This window comes from Gopherus evgoodei, chromosome 4, assembly GCF_007399415.2.
Source record: "Gopherus evgoodei ecotype Sinaloan lineage chromosome 4, rGopEvg1_v1.p, whole genome shotgun sequence".
Lineage (NCBI taxonomy): Eukaryota > Metazoa > Chordata > Testudines > Testudinidae > Gopherus > Gopherus evgoodei.
Window position 1 is genome coordinate 155896946 of NC_044325.1, and position 21695 is coordinate 155918640.

The 21695-nt window shown below is 58.0% G+C and overlaps 2 protein-coding genes across 4 annotated transcripts; one reads left to right on the forward strand and one right to left on the reverse strand.

Moving 5' to 3' along the window:
- The first annotated feature begins 238 nt into the window (after positions 1 to 238).
- Positions 239 to 7976, forward strand: PKMYT1 (protein kinase, membrane associated tyrosine/threonine 1). The gene is made up of 8 exons (XM_030562110.1): positions 239 to 321; positions 917 to 1315; positions 1513 to 2003; positions 2231 to 2337; positions 5220 to 5392; positions 5697 to 5950; positions 6571 to 6669; positions 7015 to 7976. Exons 2-8 carry the CDS (start codon positions 941 to 943, stop codon positions 7241 to 7243), a joined length of 1728 nt encoding a protein of 575 aa, XP_030417970.1. The 5' UTR covers positions 239 to 321; positions 917 to 940; the 3' UTR covers positions 7244 to 7976.
- A 1303-nt stretch (positions 7977 to 9279) lies between these two features.
- PAQR4 (progestin and adipoQ receptor family member 4) lies at positions 9280 to 20354 on the reverse strand. Of its 3 annotated transcripts, none has more exons than XM_030562112.1 (3): positions 20160 to 20354; positions 13046 to 13264; positions 9280 to 12523 (listed from the first exon to the last, which is right to left on the reverse strand). In XM_030562112.1, exons 1-3 carry the CDS (start codon positions 20323 to 20325, stop codon positions 12090 to 12092), a joined length of 819 nt encoding a protein of 272 aa, XP_030417972.1. In that variant the 5' UTR covers positions 20326 to 20354; the 3' UTR covers positions 9280 to 12089. The 3 variants fall into 3 exon arrangements, with proteins under 3 accessions (XP_030417972.1, XP_030417971.1, XP_030417973.1); XM_030562111.1 differs by lacking the exon at positions 20160 to 20354 and adding an exon at positions 18279 to 19816; XM_030562113.1 differs by lacking the exon at positions 13046 to 13264.
- Between the last annotated feature and the right edge of the window lie 1341 nt (positions 20355 to 21695).

Below are 21695 nucleotides of genomic sequence, written 5' to 3' on the forward strand. Positions count from 1 at the left end.
CTCTGGTTGCCCCAGTGCACTGTGGGCGGGAACGTCCCTTGGCCGCGCTCCCCCCAGCAAAGCCGAGCCTGCGTGGGCGTGGCCAACGTGCGGGGAGGCGGGGCCATGCCGGCCTCTCGCCTTTGATTGGCTACCGAGGTGTTGGCGGGAGGCGGTTGGCGGCTCGCGCCGCGCCGGGGGCGATTTTGGCGCCAGGAGGGAGCGGCGGTTGGGCTGGCTCGGGGCGCGCGCGCGGGAAAGGGCTGCGGGGGAGCCCGCCACATCCGGGTACCTGGAGGGGAGCGAGCGCGGCGCCCCCGCCCCGCGGGGACCGGGGAGGAGGTGAGGCCTCAGGGGCCTCCACTGCCCCCCCCGCGCCAGGCGGGGCCGGGGGGTCCCTCACGCTGAGCGGGGGCGGCCCCGGCCCCCCCCAACCCCCCCCACTGGACCCCTCCCCCCCTACACCACCCAACCCTGACAGCGCCCCCCTGCCAGGCCCCTCCCCCATGCCAGTGCCCCCCTGAGGCCCCCATCGACCTGCCCCCCTGCCAAGGGACCCCCCCCCCTTTCTCCCGCTGCCCCAGGAGGGGTCACAACGTGAACTCTCCCGTTCCAGCCAAGGCGGGAGCTGGGCCGGGCTGACCCCCACCCACACTCATGCCAAGGGGCCCTGGCCTGGAGATCCCCCCCCCCATGCCAGTGGGTGCTGACCAGGAAACCCCAACCCCCATCACCAGCCCCGGGCGCCCTCCCCAGCAGTGCTGCTGACCCCGGGTGCTGGTTTTCTCTTTCTCTGCAGCACCCCCCTGCCAGGCCCCTCCCCCCATGCCAATGGGTGCTGACCAGGAAACCCCAACCCCCATCACCAGCCCCGGGCGCCCTCCCTCCCTCCCCAGCAGTGCTGCTGACCCCGGTGCTGGTTTCTCTTTCTCTGCAGCGCCTCCCGCTGGCAGAGCCGGCCATGCCGCTGCCCCTGGACTGCACGGGGGCCGAGTCCCAGCTGAGCCGCACGCCCCTGCCGGTGCCGGTGCCGGCCTTCTTCCAGGAGGCCGAGCGCAGCTTCTCGGCGAAGAGGCCAGGCTGCCCGCTCAGCTACACCCTCCCGCCCCGACCGCGCCACAAGGGCACCTTGACCATCAGCCGGGTCTTCGCCGGCCGCCAGCCACAGCCTTGGAGCCAGCCCCGGCCGCGCAGCGTCTCCTTCCGCGGCTCCCAGGCCCGGGCGCTGGCCCCCCGTAGCCGCCTCTACGACCCTGCCCGCAGAGAGCCCTTCTTCAGCCAGTGCTTCCAGCTGCTGGGCCGGCTGGGGCGCGGCTCCTTTGGGGAGGTGTATAAGGTAAGGGGGGAGATTAGGGGCATCCCAGCTGGGGGATGAGCATGATTCTCAACCTGTCCCCACTGGTGGCTGATCTGTGTGCACCAAGGAGGATGGGTATGGAGTTATTCTGTGGGGCAGAGTTGTGGGAAAGGAGGGAATCTGGGCGGGGAGCTGGGTTCTGGCCTTATCCTCCACATCTGATGTGCCCCCCACAGGTGCGCAGCAAGGAGGACGGGCGGCTGTACGCAGTGAAGCGCTCTGTGGAGCCATTCCGGGGCGCCGGCGACCGGCAGCGCAAGCTGGCTGAGGTGCGGAAGCACGAGCGGGTGGGGCACCACCCCAACTGCGTGAGCTTCGTGCGGGCCTGGGAGGAGCGGGGTCAGCTGTACATCCAGACGGAGCTGTGCCCGGCCAGCCTGCTGCAGCACTGCGAGGGGCACGGGAAGCTGCCCGAGGGCCAGGTGCGGGCCTGCCTCTGGGACCTGCTGCAGGCGCTGCGCCACCTGCACGCCTGTGGGCTGCTGCACATGGACGTCAAGCCGGCCAACGTCTTCCTTACCAAGCACCATGTCTGCAAGCTGGGCGACTTTGGCCTGGTGCTGGAGTTGGACCGTGGAGACCTGAGTGATGCCCAGGAGGGCGACCCGCGCTACATGGCACCCGAGCTGCTGCGGGGAGAGTACAGTGAGGCTGCTGATGTCTTCAGGTGGGCCTGCTAGAGCCAGGGATAGAACCCAGGAGTCCTGACTCCCAGCCCGACCCCTCTATCCACTAGACCCATCCCTGGCTTTCAGTCTGCACACCCACTTTCCTGACCGCCACCCCATCGCTGCCCCATGTGCTCTGAGTCCAGGCACCCTGGTGTGTGGCAGGGAGGAGAGGATTCTGGAAGGCCAGCTCCTGGCTGACCCAGTGTGCGCATCTCTCTTCCAGCCTTGGCATGACTATCCTGGAAATCGCCTGCAATATGGAGCTGCCCAATGGAGGGGAGGGCTGGCAGCAGCTCCGGCAGGGCTACTTGCCCCCCGAATTCACTGCTGGTAAGTGGGGGTCTCCTTTCCTGGCACAGATGGAGCTGCTGATGGCTACTCAGTGTGCCATGTACCCTACTTCACACAGGGAAACCTGCTGAAATTGGCATTCAGTCTGGTGGTCAGAGCGGGGAAGGTGGCTGGGAGCCAGGACTCCTGGGTTCCATCCCAAGAGAGTAGTGTCTGGCTAGTGCCGTGATACTGACAAGCAACAAGTGGCTCTTTGCAGCGCATGATATTAAACACCGATTTAATTATTAACCAATCAGGATGCTTTTTACAATTTTATTAACCGATTGTAGTCGATAAAATAATACTTGATCAGTCATTTTGCTGTGAGACTGAAATACAGTAAAATCTCAGTTATGAAAACCAGCGTTACAAACTGATCAGTAAACCCCACACCTCATTTGGAACAGGAAGTACAAATCAGGCATCAGCAGAGTTTGGGGGCGGGGGGGAGTAAATACAGTACAGTGCTGTGTTAAGTGGAAACGACTTTAAAAAGGGAAAGTAGCAAATTTCTACAGCATAGTGAAGTTTCAAACTGTATTAAGTCAGTGCTCGGTTTTAAACTTTTAAAAGAACAACCATAACGTTTTGTTCAGAATTACGAACAACCTCCATTCCCTCGGAACTCCGAGGTAGCGGGTGTGTGTATATAAAAACTAAATATTTCCTTCACACTGTTTAAATATGAATCTATAGTAAATGAAACAACGAATTCACACAACTGTAGCTCTTCAGCATAATGTTGATTCCTAATTTGGCTTCTGAACCAGTGAGGTCAATATCACTGGTCTAGTGCAGTTGCTCTCAACGTTTCCAGACTCCTCTCCCCCTTTCAGGAGTCTGATTTGTCTTGCCTAGCCCCAAGATTCACCTCACTTAAAAATGGCTTACTTACAAAATCAGTCATAAAAATGCAAAAGTGTCAGCACACTGTTACTGAAAAATGGCTGACTTTCTCATTTTACCATATAATTATAAAACAACTGGAATTAGGGCTGTCACTCAATTTAAAAAAAAAATTAATAGTGGTTAATTGCACTGGTAAAGAATAGTAGATACCATTTATTTAAATATTTTCAAATATATTGATTTCAATTACCGCACAATACAAAGTGTACAGTGCTCACTATATTTTGTTACATATATTTGCACAATAAAAAACAAAAGAAATAGTATTTTTCAGTTCACCTAATACAAATAATGTAGTGCAATCTCTTTATCATGAAAGCTGAACTTACAAATGTAGAAATATGTACAAAAAATAACTCCACTCAAAAATACAAAAAATAGCTCCATTCAAAAATAAAACAATGTAAAACTTCAGAGCCTACAAGTCCATTCAGTCCTACTTCTTGTTCAGCCAATCACTCAGATAAACAAGTTTGTTTATATTTGCAGGCGATAATGTTGCCTGCTTCTTATTTACAATGTCACCTGAAAGTGAGAACAGGCATTCACATGGCACTGTTATAGCCGATGTCACAAGATACATACGTGTCGGATGCTCTAAAGATTCATATCCCCTCATGCTTCAGCCTTCCAGAGGACATGCGTCCATACTGATGACAGGTTCTGCTCAGTAACAATCCAGAGCAGTGCAAATGACACATGTTAATTTTCATTATTTGAGTCAGATGCCACCATAAGAAGATTGATTTTCTTTTTGTGGGTTCAGTTCTGTAGTTTCCACATCTGAGTGTTGCTCTTTTAAGATTTCTGAAAGCATGTTCCACAACTTGTCCCTCTCAGATTTGGAAGGCACTGCAGATTGTTAGACCTTGGGTCGAGTGCTGTAGCGATCTTTAGAAATCTCACATTAGTACCTTCTTTGCATTTTGTCAAATCTGAAGTGGTCTTAAAATGAACATCATGTGCTGCATCATCTGTGAGTGCTTTAACATGAAATATGGCAAAATGCGGGTAAAACAAAGCAGGAGGCGCATAATTCTCCCCCAATTCTCAGTCACAAATTATTTTTTTTTTTAACGAGCGTCATCAGCATGGACGCATGTCCTCTGGAATAGTGGCTGAAGCATGAAGGGCATACGAATCTTTAGTGCACTTGGTCCGTAAATATCTTGCAATGCCAGATCCAACAGTGCCATGTGAAATGCTTGTTCTCACTTTCAGGTGACGTTTTAAATAAGAAGTGAGCAGTATTATCTCCCGTAAATGTGAACAAACTTGTTTGTCTGAGGGATTGGCTGAACAAGCAGTAGGACTGAGTGGACTTGTAAAGAATCTACTTTTGTAAGTTGCACTTTCACGATAAAGAAATTGCACTACAGTACTTGTATGAGGTGAACTGAAAAATATGATTTCTTTGTTAATCATTTTTACAGTGCAAATATTTGTAATAAAAATAATATAAAGTGAGTCCAGTACACTTTGTATTCTGTGTTGAAATCAACATTTGAAAATGTAGAAAAATGTATTAAATGTTGACATTTCAATTGGTATTTAAATTATTTAACAGTGCAATTAAAAGCGTGATTAATTTTTTGAGTTACTCGTGTGAGTTAACTGCGATTAATTGACAGCCCTAACTGGAATATCAGTATTGTATTTGCATTTCAGTGTGTAGTATATAGAGCAGAATAAACAAGTCATTGGATGCAATTTTAGTTTGGACAGACTTTGCTAGTTCTTTTTCTGTAGCCTGCAGTAAAACACAGTGACTGTCTGGATGAGTTGATGTACCCCCTGGCCCTGGGAGACCTGTGCATACCCCGAGGGGAACGCATACCCCTGGTTGAGAACCACTGGTGCAGTGGTTAAAGAAGGCAGGACTGGAAGTGAAGGGCACTAGGGGGCACAGTGCTGCAGGGAGATGGGTGGGGCTGCGTAGGGAGCGCTGCTGACATCTCTCCGTGGCCCAGGTCTCTCCTCAGAGCTGCGGGCCCTGTTGGCTGCCATGCTGGACCCCGATCCCCGGCTCCGGCCCTCTGTGGAGGCGCTGCTCAACTCCAGCATCATGCGCAAGACAGAGAAGTGGCGCAAGCTGACACTGCTGGTGCAGGACGGACTCCTGAGAGCTGCCTCCTTGTGCCAGGTGAGTTCTGGGGGTGAGGGAGCACGTCAGTCCTTACCCACAGCCCCCAACTCTGCCGGTACCCCTCACTCCCGACCTGCAGCCCCTGCTAGCCCAGCCTGGGCTCCCCTGTCCAGCTCTGCCGGTGCCCCTCGCTCCTGACCCGCAGCCCCTGTTAGCCCAGCCCTGGGCTGCCCTCCCTCCCAGCTCTGCCAGTGCCCCTCACTCTCAACCCGCAGACCCTGCCAGCCCAGGCCTCTCCCCAGCTCTGCTGGTGCCCTTCAGTCCTGTTGATTGAACTTTCTCTTCTCTCTCCCCCACTCAGGGTGTTGGGAGTTTTGTGCGTTGGCTGTGGGCTGCCCTGTGCCTGCCAGCGCGCTGGCTCTCCAGCTGGCATCGCAGCGTGCCCGTTACCCCGCCCTGCTCCCCGCTACTTGCCACCCTGCTGGATAGCAGCTTCTCCTGGGATGAAGAGGAGGAGGAGGAAGATGGGAGCCTCGGGGAGGATGTGTTTGAGGTATCAGGAGTCTGCGGGCGGCATAACCGGACATGCCCCGGGGAGCTGCTATTGCAGGACAAGTGAGTGCGGGGGGGACAACACACCCACATCTACCCATGGGGCCCCTGTCCCCTCCAGTAGGGGGCAGCGCTGATTCTCCTGATCCACTGCAGCAGAGGGCAGCACTGCCCAGGTGTACTCTCACATACAGGGCAGGAAGGGACTTCTGGGGTGCAGGGAAGATATGGGGGTGAATCTAGGACTGCGGAGGGGTAGGAATGTGGGGGGGGAGACTGAGAGTGTATGAAGGAGGGGGAACAAAATATGTGATGTGGGGGGATGGTTTCTGGGGGAGGTAGGAATGCAGGAGGAAGCTGGGGTAGGGCACTTGGGGGGCTAGGAATATAGGGTAGTCCATATGGGGGGCAAGTGGATGAAAGGGGCTGCATGGGGGCAGGGGTATGTGGTTCTCCTCCCTTTGGGGTGTAATAGGGCGTGGGAGAGAACCCAAGCTTACCTGAGCAAGGAGGTGCATAGAGGTCTCTCTAAGGGATGGGGTACTCCTGGGGTGTCCCCTTGGCAGTTAGGAAGCTCAGGGAGTCCATGCCTCCCATGAGGGATGCATGGGAATGCTGGGTCCCAGGGCCAGCCTCTCCTGCACCCACAAAGGCTTCCCCTCACGCCTCTGCTTCCCTGGCAGGCCCCCGAGCTCCCCACCGCTGAACCTGCGTCCCTCCGTGGGCAGCACTTCCACCCCGCGCCACCTCTCTCCACCAGAGACTGGCAGCAGGAGGACGAGGTGAGACACTGGGTGTCAGGCAGGGCTGCAGCCTGTCCTGTGGGTCTCTTCCCTTACTTCCACATACTTGAGAACCCAGGAGTCCTGGCTTCCAACCCCCCTGTTCTAACCCACCAGACCCCACTCCCCTCTCAGAGCTGGGAAGAGAACCCAGGAATCTGGGCTCCCAGCCCCCACTGCTCTAACCCGCTCGATCCTACCCCCTTCCCAGAGCTAACTGGAGTATCTCTGCTGAAGGACAATCAGGGACAATACTGCCCTGGGTGGGGATGGTCTAGATGGGCCCCTAGGGGGTGTCTCCATCTCCCACTGCCCTGGTCCCACCCTGGTTTTCCCCCCTCCTAGGTCCTCGGCTGTCCAGGGCAGCCCCAACCTGAGCCGTATCAGCCCGGATTCCCCCCCCAGCAGCCCCGGCTCCCCCAATGGGGGTAGCCTCCGCCGCACCCTGGCCTTCGAGGACGACGACGACGAGCAGAGGGAGGAGAGCGCTCCCCAGGGTGCAGGCCAGCATTGCTCCTTCGAGCCCAGGAACCTCTTGAGCATGTTTGAGGATGCCACGGTGGAGCAGAAGTGACCGGGCTCCAAAGATCAGCTGCCCTCAGCTTGATGGTTCCTGGGGTGGGGAGGGTGAGTGTCCCTCACTGGGGTAATGACCCCACATGCTCCCCGCTGAGGCTCCCTAGGCCCTCACTGCCCCCACTCTGTTCTCCACACTGCTGGGGGTGGGGAGAGAGCCCTCCTTCCCTGATGCTGCTTCTGTTGCTGGCACCAGGGGGCTGCTGGGAGGAGCAGCTGGGGGTTGAATCTCAATGTACTTATTTTTTTTAAAGCTTTTTAACCTCTTCATGAAATGGTGGGAGGGACACAGATGCTGCCATCCCCTCCCACCGGAGGTCACTGGCTCTGCCCCAGGCTAGGACCTGCTGAGGTTTGTGGATCTTTTTTGCTTTTTAAGGGAAAGCAGCAACTATGAAAAGTGTTTAATAAAAAGTGCTTTGAAATGATCACAGAGCTGAGGGACAGCTCACGGGGGAATAGATTGTCAGAGTCGCTCCTGTCTCAGGGGTGTGGGCAACACTGCCCCTGGCTGGAGGGAACTGGGGTCCCCTGGGTGTGTAGAGTGGCACAGATCACCTCACCTCCAGCTTGACCACTAGCACCACTACCTCACTTCCTCCTCAGCAGGGCGGATGAGCTGGGATTTCCTTGGCACTCTACAGACCTTGATTATGTAACACCCACCAGGGGTGCACAAGGCCTGTTCAGCAGCCTGTCAGCCGCCCCATGGGACATGCAGCAGTTGGGGTGTCCTACCACACAGAATTGGGAGGGGCAGTCAGGTACCTTTCTCAGGTTTCTCTCAGGCAGAGGTCTGGGTGTGCTTTGTGGGCTGACTCTCCTACTGCCCCTTCCTCCACAGTAAACTGAGGCACAGGCAAGGGAAATAATGGCGCTCTGAGCACACACATTAGTTAGGACAGAACCCAGGAGTCCTGGCTTCCAGCTCCCCTGCTCTAATCCACTGGATCCCATTCCTCTTCCAGAGCTGGGGCTGAAGCCAAAGGGCCTAAAATGAAATTATTGGGTCAGAGACCTGCTCTTGGTTCTGTTTGTACAGGACCTGGCCCAGTGGGGTGTGATCAGTGACTAAGGCTCCACAGGGCTGGTGCCACACAGCTTATAGGAGGTTGCTCTCTGTCTTCAAAGCTGCCCAATTTTAACCAGTCTGATTTTAAAACCACGTCTAGTTAAATCAGTGTAGACACTCTTAATCCACATTAAATTTGGGGCCAGGAATGTGCTTAAGACGAAGCTAGACACTAGGCATCAGTTTGAATTAAGATAATCTGCACTGGTGTGTCTGTCTAGCCAAGATACTTATCTGGGCCTCATCACCCATGTAGCAGACCACCTCACAATCTCAGTGCTTATCCTCACACACCCCTGCAAGGAGGGAAAATGCTATTAACTAATTTTAAACCTGGGGAAACTGAGGCACAGACTAAGTGTATGAGCTCAGGGAGTTTGTGGTAGAGTAGGGACTTGGGCCCAGGCCTCTCACGTCCTAGGGTAACACTCAAGCCGCTGGGCCATCCTCTCAATTTGTTTCCATAACTGGAGTGACTCTGAATGCAGACAAATCCTCATGGTTGGAGGAGTGGATGGTCAACAGAGGAAAGAATGTTCTTTTAGAGACCTGGGGTTGAGGATGGGGGAGGTAGTGGAAGGTGTGAGGAGCACAGAACAATCCAGTTCTTAATTCTAGTGGAGTGACAGGTAGGGAGGGGTTGGACATCATTGGAGAAAATCCACAGCCACCAGGAATGGAAGAACATTGAAGACCCTCCGCTACGGGACATTAGTGGAGAAGACTCATGCCCATGGGGGGCAGAGTTGGGTTGAAGATCCATGCCCAACTGGTGCTGGAGATCCCAGGGTGGAAGCATGCAGCAGCACCATCCTTGCTTGTTCCTCAAGCGGTCTCACCTCTGTTCCACCATCTCTGCAGCAGATTTCTAGCATTCAAGGGAGCAAGGCGACTCTTCTGCCGGTGGAAATGGAGGTCCTGGAGCCAGCTATGGCCGGAGGACTAAGAACCACACACACGAGCTCTATCTCTGCTTTATTGAAGCCTAGAGCTACCGTCCAACAGGACCCTGGTGGGAGGCAGTGGCCCGCAAGAACCTCCATCCCCTGCTCCCCCTATCCTGGCACAATGTGGATTTTAGCCTCTTACTTTTCAGTTTTGCATTTTTAATTTAAAAAGATATGTTGCTTCGGCACGAAGCCCCGAACACTAGCTGTGTTCATGTGTCCTGAGATAACGGAGACAAGACTGGATTTTGATGAGGGGGGTGGGGAGCAGAACCCACCCAACAGCATCCCTTTGAGGGAGGCCAGAGAAATACAGCCATCCCTTCAATGTGGGAGAACAGTTCACAGCCTGCAACCCACTTCTTAGGTTTCCTTTCGGCCTCATTTACAGGGTGGGACAACAGGGACACAGAACCCAGAAGGCCTGATCTCTTTCCTGTCCCCAAACCATTAGACCCTATCCCCTTCCTCGAGCTGGGGACAGAACCTACAAGTCCTAGCTCCTAGGCCCCCAACACTAACCATGAGAACCTGCACGCCTCCCAGAGCAAGGACAGAACCCAGGCGTCCTAGCTCCCATCTCTCTCTGCTGTAATCCACATCATGCTGTGTGGTTGGTTACCCTTTGATGCCTCATGACTCCTTGTCTTGACACAGCACAGCTGTCTTGATTGCCCATTTTGTCCACCCATGGTCCTACTCTACCTCTACTACCCTTTGTACTGCTTCCTTAAAGGTTTGTCTACATGGCAATTCAAAGCAAGTTTCTAATACTGAATTGGTTTCTCAACCAGTGTGGCTGCCCATCAGGAATGAGGTTGAGAGGGCAACATTTACACTGAATGAAACAATTGGAGAACAAGATGGAATTTAAGAACTGCTTTTGGACGTTGACCTCCACCTTAAGAACCAGCTTGGCCCCATGTACGTTTCCTGGCAAAACCAGATTAGAAACTGGATTAAAAATTCAATTTGGCTATATTGACACATGGCCTCCCACCTAGAATCCTGATTGAGAAACCATTTAGCTATATTCACATATGCAGCCTCAATACTGGAATCAGGAGTGAGAATGAGTTTAGCTGCACTACACGTGGTCAGTTGGAATCCAAATTGAGAACCAGTGTAGTTTCATTCACACTTGGGCAATTGGAATCCAGATTAAGAACAATTTTAGCTACATTCACACCCAGCCTCTGGACAGGAATCCAGACAGAGAATGAGTTTAGCTATGTATGCATTTGGCCAGCTGGAATACAGATTGAGAACCAGTTTAGCTACTTCCACATCTGTGGCTTCTGAATCCAGCTTAGCTCCATTCACACACACAACTCCCTGCTCAGGATCCAGATTAGCTATCCAGGGCCCAGTGAACAGGGATTGGAAAACAATGATCCAGAGCTGCCTCTTTGTTTAGTGGCCCTAAGTTACGTAAGGGGAAGGAGAACAGTAGGTACACCCCAATGCCAGCAGAGGGTGGAAGGGGAGCCCTGGCACTCCCGGTGAGCACCATGGGGTTAGCAGCAGATGGGACATGTAATATAAAAACAGGCTGATGGGGACACAGTCCCCCGCTGGCTGTTACCGCACCAGGAGCCGTGACTGCTGCAGAAAGGGGAATACCTGTTCCTCCCTCTGCAGAGGGAGAGTGTGCAGACCAGGGCTCAGTAACAGGAAACACCCCCACTGCACCCTCAGAGCAGGGAGCAACAGGAAATTGAGGCACAAGCGGCTGAAGCTGCTTGGCCCAAGGATGATGGCAACAGCTGAGGAGATAACCCAGGAGTCCTGCTGTAGCTCCTAGATTCCACTGCCTCCCCCTCCCCTCCCCTGAGGCCAGCTCATTAGCGTTGGGAGTCAGCTAAGACTCTGATACCTCCCTCTTATCCCCCCCACAACACAGACAGCTTCTCTGGGGCTGCCTCCCCCCCAGCCCCTAGTCAGTGCAGACCTCAGCATCCAGGCACCTCGTCAGCCCTTTAAAAAGTAGAAAGTATTGCATGGTGTCTCAAAGTCTGTAAGATACCTGGATAAAAGGTCTAAAGGGGGACAGGGGCTGCTCCACCCCCCAGCTCCTCAAAATAGTGCCCCCTTGCAGCCCCCCATCCTGCCCCAGTCCCTATGGGCGAGCACTGCTGGTGATCCAGAAGGATCCAAAGGACCGCAAACAATAGAAATCCATCTCTGGTGGTCCAGAATGACCCACCAAAGTGGGCATCTGGCTCGAGCTTTGTTAATGGGAGTCTGTGGCTAGTGACCCAGAAGCACCCTCATCAGCCAAAGGGAGTCTAGTCAATGGAAGTGCATTGTTGGCAACAGAGAAGAGCTCTTGACCATGGAAATCCAACCCTGGTGATCCACAATGACTCTCAACCAGTGGGAGCCCTGCTCTGGTGATCCAAAAAAACCCTTAGCCAATGGGCGTTGATCCAGAAGTCCCCAAAACCACCAGAAATCCATCATTGGCTATCCAGAAGACCCCTTGGCCAATGGGAATGCATTGTTGGCCAACAGGAGTGGATTTAGAGGATGCCTTGGCCAATGGGAATCCATTGTTGGCCGACAGGAGTGACTCGAGAGGATGCCTAGATCAATGGGAATCCATTATTGGTCAACAGGAGTGGATCAAGAGGACACCTTGGCCAATGAGAATCTATCACCAGCCACCCATAAGACCCCTCAGCAAATGAGAGTGGATCCAGAAGACACCTCAGCAAACGGGAGTGGATCCAGAAGATCCCTTGGCCAACAGGAATCCATTGTGTGGTGAACTGGAGGGATGCAGCCACAAAACCACACCATTCCCCGCTGGCTGGCGGGCCTGGTCAGTCCTGGGGGCAGGCATAACTGGTGACCCACAGCAAGTCGGCCACCACCCCCCAGTGGAGGTAGAGGATGCTGACCACCACCAGCACGTGCATGATCTGGTGGCTGTTGAACCAGTAGTCGAATCGGCCGGGTTGCCAGCGCTCAGGCACGCGGGAGATGTTGATGACGCCCCCCAGCAGGGCCAGGCCGTCCATGATGAGGTACGAGCGCAGCGAGGAGGGGTGGCCCGTGCCCAGGCCCGCCCAGCGCAGGTAGAAGAAGAAGAAGCGGAAGAGGGCCTGCCAGGCGAAGGAGCGCAGGCGCCGCACGTTGGAGTGGGCCGTCACCGCGCAGATGATGGCGTAGCTGGACAGCGCCGTGTAGGCCAGCAGGGCAGCGCTGCGGGGAAGCGGGGAGCAGGCAAGAGTGCAGTAGATGATGGGAAGGGCACCTACGGGGGGGGAGGAGCAAAGGGTTAGAGGTGGGGGGCAACCAGCCCTTTCTCAACCCCATCCAGCCCACCTGGTCCCTGCAGTGCCCCACAATGCCACTACCCTCCCATCCCCCTTGGGATCATCTACCCTTCCCCTGGATCTACCCTAGCCCCAGCACGGCCCCTGGCTCTGCTCCCAACCACTCCCCCCTAGCTGTGCCCCTCCATAATCCCCAACCAGTCCCCCCACTTCCCCTGGCTCTGCCTCCAACCAGTCCCCCCCATCTCTGCCCCCCATAACCCCAACTAGTTCTGCTACGCCCCCAGCTCTGCCCCCAACCATTCCCCCCCCCAGCCGTGCCCCTCATAACTCCAACCAGTGCCCCCACACCCCCTGGCTCTGCCCCCAACCAGTCCCCCCCATCTCTGCCCCCCATAACCTCAACCAGTCTTGCCATGCCCCCAGTTCTGCCCCTAGCCAGTCCCCCCCAGCTGTGCCCCTCCATAACCCCCCAACCAGTTCCCCAGCCCCCCACTCACCCAGCGTGTTGACCATGCAGACCCCGCACATGTCGAGGGTCAGCAGGGTGTGGTAGACGGCCGGCCCCCCCTCGTGGTTCATGAACAGGTGATAGAGGACACTGCCCAGCTGGGGCACCACGCAGGCCAGGTAGTGCACCACGGCCAGCCAGCCCACTGAGATCCGCGCCCACGGGATGGACAGGGGCAGTAGGAAGACGAAGCCCAACAGGGGGATGCCTGAGACCGAGACGGGGAGGCTCAGCGGCAGTGATCAGCCATGGGGCACCCCACTCCCCTTGGACAACCCAATCCAGGCGGTGCCCCCCCTCCCCGAGTGCCACAAACTAGCTCCCTCCCCTGGAGTCACCCCAGAACCAGACCCTCCTCTGCACAGACACTGCACTCCTCCCCCAGGCTCCATCTTAGGGTCCTCCAAGGATGACCCCAATTGGTTTAGTATCCCTGGGTTCTATCCCAGCTCAAGGAGAGGAGTGGGGTGTAGTAGTTAGAGCGGGGGGGGCTTCGGAGCCAGGACTCCTGAGTTCTCTCTCTGGCTCTGGGAGGGCAGTGGGCTCTAGTGGGTCGGGGGGTGGGGCTGGGAGCCAGGACTCCTGGGTTCTATCCCAGCTTGGGGAGGGGAGTGGAGTCTGGTGGGTTAGAGCGAAGGGGGCAGAGAGCCAGGACTCCTGGGTTTATCCCCAGCTCTACAACAGGCAGAGATGGGAAGAGCTGCAGGCAGCGCCCCCCTCCCACACACACACACACACACACACATCCAAAAAGTCCTTGGAGGTCAGAGAGGGAGGAGCAAATTTGCACCTGGCATCACTTTATCAGCTCTTTGCTCGGTGCCTCTCAGTCCTGGCTCCTGGGCCCCCCTGCTCTAACCTACCACATGCTGCTCCCCTCCCAGAGCTGGGATAGAGCCCAGGAGTCCTGCCTCCTGACCCCCCCTGCTCTAACCTACCACATGCCACTCCCCTCCCAGAGCTGGGATAGAGCCCAGGAGTCCTGCCTCCTGACACCCCCCCTCTGCTCTAACCTACCACATGCCACTCCCCTCCCAGAGCTGGGATAGAGCCCAGGAGTCCTGCCTCCTGACCGCCCCTGCTCTAACCTACCACATGCCACTCCCCTCCCAGAGCTGGGATAGAGCCCAGGAGTCCTGCCTCCTGACCCCCCCTGCTCTAACCTACCACATGCCACTCCCCTCCCAGAGCTGGGATAGAGCCCAGGAGTCCTGCCTCCTGACCCCCCCCCGCTCTAACCTACCACATGCCACGCCCCTCCCAGAGCTGGGATAGAGCCCAGGAGTCCTGCCTCCTGACACCCCCCCTCTGCTCTAACCTACCACATGCCACTCCCCTCCCAGAGCTGGGATAGAGCCCAGGAGTCCTGGCTCCTGACCCCCCCTGCTCTAACCTACCACATGCCACTCCCCTCCCAGAGCTGGGATAGAGCCCAGGAGTCCTGCCTCCTGACCCCCCCCTGCTCTAACCTACCACATGCCACTCCCCTCCCAGAGCTGGGATAGAGCCCAGGAGTCCTGCCTCCTGACCCCCCGCTCTGCTCTAACCTACCACATGCCACTCCCCTCCCAGAGCTGGGATAGAGCCCAGGAGTCCTGCCTCCTGACCCCCCCTGCTCTAACCTACCACATGCCACTCCCCTCCCAGAGCTGGGATAGAGCCCAGGAGTCCTGGCTCCTGACCCCCCCCCGCTCTAACCTACCACATGCCACTCCCCTCCCAGAGCTGGGATAGAGCCCAGGAGTCCTGGCTCCTGACCCCCCCCGCTCTAACCTACCACATGCCACTCCCCTCCCAGAGTTGGGATAGAGCCCAGGAGTCCTGGCTCCTGACCCCGACCCCCCCCCCCGCTCTAACCTACCACATGCCACTCCCCTCCCAGAGCTGGGATAGAGCCCAGGAGTCCTGGCTCCTGACCCCCCCTGCTCTAACCTACCACATGCCACTCCCCTCCCAGAGCTGGGGTAGAACCCAGGAGTCCTGGCTCCTGACCCCTTCCCCCGCTCTAACCTACCACATGCCACTCCCCTCCCAGAGCTGGGATAGAGCCCTGGAGTCCTGGCTCCTGACCCCCCCTGCTCTAACCTACCACATGCCACGCCCCTCCCAGAGCTGGGATAGAACCCAGGAGTCCTGCCTCCTGACCCCCCCCTCTGCTCTAACCTACCACATGCCACTCCCCTCCCAGAGCTGGGATAGAGCCCAGAAGTCCTGCCTCCTGACCCCCCCTGCTCTAACCTACCACATGCCACGCCCCTCCCAGAGCTGGGATAGAGCCCAGGAGTCCTGGCTCCTGACCCCCCCCTCTGCTCTAACCTACCACATGCCACTCCCCTCCCAGAGCTGGGATAGAGCCCAGGAGTCCTGCCTCCTGACCCCCCCTGCTCTAACCTACCACATGCCACGCCCCTCCCAGAGCTGGGATAGAGCCCAGGAGTCCTGGCTCCTGACCCCCCCCTCTGCTCTAACCTACCACATGCCACGCCCCTCCCAGAGCTGGGATAGAACCCAGGAGTCCTGGCTCCTGACCCCCCCTGCTCTAACCTACCACATGCCACGCCCCTCCCAGAGCTGGGATAGAGCCCAGGAGTCCTGGCTCCTGACCCCCCCTGCTCTAACCTACCACATGCCACTCCCCTCCCAGAGCTGGGATAGAGCCCAGGAGCCCTGGCTCCCAGCCCCCTCTGCTCTAACCCACTAGCCCCCCTCCTCTCCCCTCCCCTCCCCTCCCCGAGCTGGGGAGAGATCCCAGGAGTCCTGGCTCCCAACTCCCCACCCTGGCTTCAACCCACTAGCCCTCACTCTCCTGCTGATCGTGGCAGGACAGTTACAATTGATACGCCTTTTGCAGATAATGATAGATTAATACATTCCCACCCTAGTTCACAGCCCGCTTGAGATTTTCCAGCCCTTCCACCCCACACCCCTGCTTTAAGCCTCTCTGAAGGGCCTGGGGCATCCCGGATCTGAGGACAGGGGTCTCCCACATCCTGCTGGAGAGGCCTATCCGACCCGCCAGTGCCAGGCCCAGATGTCTAGAGGTGCCCCCCCACCCCCAGCGCCAAGGGCACCGGGAGCAGAATCAGCAAAGAAATCAGACACTGAGCTGTTCTGCTGACAGCTGGGAGCACCGAGCCCATGGCACCAGCTTGCCAGCGGCTGCAGAGGGAATATGAACCAGCAGAGATGCAGCCAGCTCTGGGGCAGGGCAGCTGGAGAACAGCCACACATAATTCCGCTGGGGGGGGGGCGTGGCTTGCCTGGTGCTTAGAGGCAGCCAGCTCTGGGGCAGGGACCCAGGAATCCCCACTGCTCTCTCATGAGTGGTGCCCGAGCTCAGGTAATGACCTCGGCACGTGAGGCCAAGTGAGACATTAAATAATCATGATTTACTCTCCAGAAACACTTCCCAATGCCAACTTCACATAGAACCCAGGAGTCCTGCTCCCAGCCCCCCTGCTCTAATCCCTAGACCCCACTGCCCTCCCAGAGCTGGGGACAGAACCCAGGAGTCCTGCCCCCCCCTGCTCTAACCCCTAGACCCCACTCCCCTCCCAGAGCTGGGGACAGAACCCAGGAGTCCTGCCCCCCCCGCTCTAACCCCTAGACCCCACTCCCCTCCCAGAGCTGGGGAGAGAACCCAGGAGTCCTGGCCCCCCCTGCTCTAACCTCTAGACCCCACTCCCCTCCCAGAGCCGGGGAGAGAAGCCAGGAGTCCCGGAGACTGGGAAGACTCTTGAGCCCTGGTGTCTGCCTAGGAGCATCGCAGAGAACCACACAGCTTGTGTCATCCATGGGTGATGCAGCATGGGCTCTGTCCTGCCAGGAGCACCTATAGGGCACCCAGGTCTAAGCCACTTAGGTAGAGGACTAAGTAGGGGAGGGAGGCACTGGCCCCTGACGTCAGGGCCCCCGGTCAGCCCTGAGCCCTTAACGAGATCATCATTAGCAGGGAGCAGGGAGCTAAAAGCTGAGGGAGGATCTGCCGGGGGTGCGGTGCTGCAGGGTGCCTCACCCTAGAGGAGCTGCATCTCAGCACGGGGTCCCCATATGAACAGCCATGTCTAAGTGCCAGGCAAGGGGTCCCGGTGTAACCACCCCCGCTGCACACCCCAGAGGAGGCCGCATCACAGCACCAGGGAAGGGGAGGCCAGTTCCCCTCATGGAAACATGTCCCCACTGGGCTCCCTGCTCTCAAAATCATCAGGGACAAGAGATCGGCTCAGTTCACACAATTCCCTCCTGCATGTCTCCCCCCGCAATTCCTTCTGTCCTCCACTCCCAACAGGGCTCTGCCAGGCAGGATCCCACTTCCCCCTCCAACATCCCTGCACAGGGGCCCCAGCCCCACAAATCTCAAGCCTCCCACAGTTCCCCCTCCCCCAAATTATCAGCCCCTTCCATATAGCCCCAGCCCTCACTTTCCTCTGATCCCCCCATGTCTCCCCACATTACCAGCAACCCATATCCCTGTGCCCCCACATCCTCTGGTCTCTGCCCAACACATTCCAAGCCCCCTCTCTCGATATCCCTTCTCTCCCAAAACACAACTCCCCTGACCCACCTGCCCCAACAGGCTGAATCCATCCCTCCTCCCAGATTCTGTGTCAAGGGGGCAGTTCCCCGGCCCCTCACATGGCAGGAAGCATCGATCCTGACACTGCCAGGCGGAGAACAATGGCAGGAACTGGCTCCTGGCCTTGAGCCATCCACCTCCTTCAGTGAAGGGATCCCCAAACCGAAGATGCAGCCACTTCTGGGGCAGGGCAACTAGTAAAAACCACACACACCACCACAGCGTATGGGACAGGAAGTGAAGGAGAAGGGTGTATCCAATTTAATCTGATTGAGGAACGCAGATGGGAGCTGGGATTTGGCCCGGACACCCGGGTTCACGCCCTGACTCTGCAGGAGAGGACTTGAGGGCTATGAACAAGGCAGGGATCTAAGTAGGGGATTCAACCAGCCAATGACACAGCCCCAGATGCTCACTCAGGAATGGGGACCCCTATATCCTCCAGCCTCCTGGGGGCAGAATGGATGATCTATGCCAGTTCAGACACACAGTCCCAGCTCCCCCGCTCTAACCACTAGACCCCACTCCCCTCCCAGAGCCAGGGAAAGAACCCAGGAGTCCTGGCTCCCAGCCCCTCCAACTCTAGCCCACTAGCCCCCACTCCCCTCCCAGAACTGGGGATAGAACCCAGGCGTCCTGATCTGACCTCTAAACCATCCGGCTGCCTCTGCCTCTTCAGGTGAATCTGCCCCCTGAGCTGAGCTGAGCTGATCCCAGCTAATCCCAGGAGATGTCTCAGGCACCAGGAAGGGAGGGGCCGTGGGGACGCTGGAGGAGGCAGAGAAGGTCACAGCTGGACAAGGATTCACTGTCACTCCTGCCCCAGCCAACAGCCCACCCGGCCCCATAGGCTCTAGATCAAGGTCCCTGAAGGCCAGGGGTGAGCTCACCAGGGGATGCAGAACAGAGGGACCCTGCTGGGGAGAGAACCCAGGAGTCCTGGCTCCCAGCGCCCCCTGCTCTAACCCACTAGACTCCCCTCTCCTCGCAAAGATGGAACCCAGGAGTCGCAGAAAGCTATTAACCGTAGCTGATCTGGGGCGTCCCCAACGCATTCCTCTGCCACCAACCATTAGGTGGGGTGCGGGGTGACAGGATCTAACTGCCCAAACTCGTCTCCTAATACCAGGGATGCCCCACCCACATCCCATTCCCCAGGGGCTGGGAGCCAGGACTCCTGGGTTCCATTCCTGGCTCTGGGAGGGCAGTGGGGTCTGGTGGGGCAGAGCTGGGGGGGGCTGGATAGGAGCCAGGCCTCCTGGATCCCAATGGCACCTTAGGGGTGATTTTGTGCTCAGCTCAGCAGATGGAGGGGGAACTGACGTCAGCTGGACTCCCAGGGGAGCCAGGTGTCACATTCCTGTGCAGGCTGGGTGGGGACCCAGGAAGCAGCTCTGCTGGTGAACTTGGGACTCACCTGGCATGGTTGCAGTCAAGGGCCCTGCCCACCCCACCGCACCCTCCTTCCATCCCGGAGCTGGCATAGAACCCAGGAGTCCTGGCTCCCAGCCCCAGCATAGCCAATCTCCCGGGTTCTTCTCCTGCTGGTGCAGGAAGCCCCATGCCCTCCAGATCCCCAGGGGGCACGGGAGCCCAATGCGGGGATTGGCTGCCGGCTAGGGAGCCCAGGAGAGGGAACCATCAGTGCAGGGGCCCGGTGCATCAGCAGGGAATTGGGGGCAGGGGTCCAGGGGGTCTCAGTGCCCTGGCAGGGAATTGAGGTAAGGAGTCTCGGTGCTGTGGGTTGTAGGAGTTGGGCGATTGGGGTTGAGTCCATGGGGCTCAGGGGCTGATGTATATAGGACCATGGCATGCTCAACGGGGCGGGAGTGAGTATGGAGTCAGTGCACCAGGGATCGGGGGGCAGGAGGCCAGCGCATGGGGGGCATCGGGCCAGGAGGATCAGGGTGCCCAGGGGGATTGGGGCCGGGGGAAATAGGGTGGCCAAGGCTGGGGGGATCAGGGTGCATTCGGGCACTGCCCGGGGGGATTGAGGTGCCCAGGGCCAGGGGCATCGGGGTACATTGGGGCACTGCCCAGGGGGGTCAGGCCGAGGGGGATCAGGACATGCGGGCACTGCCTGGGGTCGAGGGATGGGATCGGGGTACCTGGGGGGGATCGGGGGCCCGGTGCCAGGGGGATCAGGACGCATTGGAGCACTGCTGGGGGAATCCGGCCGGGGGGGGATTGGGCCCAAGGTGGGGAATAAGGGGGCAGGATCGGGGTGCCGTGAGGGATCAGGGGGGAGCACTGTCGGGGGGGTCGGGCAGGGGGGAGGGCCATGCGGGCACTGCCCGGGAGGGATCAGGGGGTGGGATCAGGGGGCCACGGGAGGGATCAAGGTGCCCAGGGGGGGACTGGGGAGATCACGGTGCCCGGGGGGGATCAGGTCCGGGGGGGTGATCGGGGGATCACAGTGCCCCGGGGGGGGTCAGGGGACCCGGGTCCGGGGGATCACAGTGCCCCAGGGGGGACTGGGCTACACGGGGGGATCGGGGCCCCGGGGTGGGGTCGGGGCCGGGCTCACCGTGCGTGTAGATGTTGCCCAGCTCGTTGTGCAGGTAGAAGAGGCTCCGCAGGCAGCCCGAGCCCGAGCTCGCCGGCCGGTAGCCCGTCAGCACGAAGCGGTTGAACTGCAGGTGGCGGGGGGAGCTGGCCCAGTCCAGCAGCCGGGGCCCCCCCAGGTAGGCCATGGCCCGGGGCCCCCCCCCCGCGGTCAGCTCCGCCGCATCCCGGAGCCGCCGCCTCCCTCCGCCCGCCCGGCCGGCCAGTGGCAGCCGCGCCCCGCCCCCGCCCGCTGTGAGCTCACTCCGCCCCGCCCACCGCCCGTATTAGCATGCCGCAGCCCCGCCCCCTCGCGGCATCTGGGCTTCCCCGCCTTCCCCGGAGCGGGGACGTGAGGGTGCCTTGATCTGCATGAGGCGTGCCTAGCCCTCATTTGCATGGTGTGTACCGCCCCTTATTTGTATATATGTTGCACTGATTCCCCCCCCCGCCACCCCAGTTCAGTGGCAGGGAAAGTGACCACGCGCGGGCTGCAAGGACTCCCGGGAGTTTCTTTATTTCCATATTTTATGCACGCCCCCTCATTTCCATAAAACAGGCCCCGCCTTCCTGGGTAGCAGGGAAGTGGCCGCGCGCGCAGTCCGTCAAGGCCCCGAGTTCCCTTATTTGCGTAACATGCAGGCCGCGCCCACATCCTCCGCCCCACAGCCTTTCCGGCCAAATGGAGTCCTTCCTCATTAGCATAAAGGCTGCCGGCCTCTGCCTATTGGACAACAGCGGCGCCCTGTGTCTCTTGACACTGCCAGCCAGGTTGTAGCGGCGGGATCGCCGGAATTCCATTATTTGCATAATATATGCGGGTCGCGCCCACTAAATTCCGCAGGGACGCGACGGAATTCCCCTATATTAGCATAATACATGCCCCGCCCCTCAGTGGATGCCGGCCCCAAAAACCAATAGTTCGATTATTTGCATAATCTATACAGCCCACGCCTACAGCTTCAACCGAACGTCCTTTATCGGCTTCATTTGCTGCCTATTGGGTGGCTCAGGAGTTCGCTTATTTGCATAATCCGTATAGGCCACGCCCCAAGAGACTGCCCGGAACCTTGCCGCAAATAGGCTCGCCTAATTAGCCTCCTCAGCGGTCTCTGCCGCCTGCCGCCCACGGGAGAAAAGCCTGCTGCCCGGGTACTTGGTGGCCTTTGCGTTTCAGCACCAGGCCACGGCCCTTATTAGCATACCGTATGCAAATATACCGATAGCCTGTCCCGAGAGCTTCGGAAAGCCCCTGACAGGGTCCCCCCCAGAGGCTCTTAAGCACAGGAGCCGTCCCGGGGTCAGAGGGAAGGTGCCCTCGTGGGCTGGGAACTGGTTAAAAGGCAGGGAACAGAGGGTAGGAATAAATGATCCGTTTTCAGGCTGGAGAGTGGAAGGTCGTGGGGTTCCGCAGGGGTCTGTACTGGGCCCAGCCCCATTCAACATATTCATAAATGAGCTGGGAAAAGGGGTCAACAGTGCGGAGAGGGGGATTTTGCAGCTGATAGAAAACTGCTGC

Excerpts from the sequence above, each read along its gene's own strand:
- PKMYT1 (XM_030562110.1), top strand. The coding sequence starts at position 941 with ATGCCGCTGCCCCTGGACTGCACGGGGGCCGAGTCCCAGCTGAGCCGC. Across the intron at positions 2,338-5,219 it reads GCCCCCCGAATTCACTGCTG|GTCTCTCCTCAGAGCTGCGG; the intron begins GTAAGTGGGGGT and ends TCCGTGGCCCAG. Across the intron at positions 6,670-7,014 it reads ACTGGCAGCAGGAGGACGAG|GTCCTCGGCTGTCCAGGGCA; the intron begins GTGAGACACTGG and ends CCCCCCTCCTAG.
- PAQR4 (XM_030562111.1), bottom strand. The coding sequence starts at position 18,783 with ATGGGATGTGGGTGGGGCATCCCTGGTATTAGGAGACGAGTTTGGGCA. Across the intron at positions 13,265-18,278 it reads GGCAGCCGGATGGTTTAGAG|GCATCCCCCTGTTGGGCTTC; the intron begins GTCAGATCAGGA and ends TCTCGGTCTCAG. Across the intron at positions 12,524-13,045 it reads CTGCATGGTCAACACGCTGG|GTGCCCTTCCCATCATCTAC; the intron begins GTGAGTGGGGGG and ends CCCCCCCCGTAG.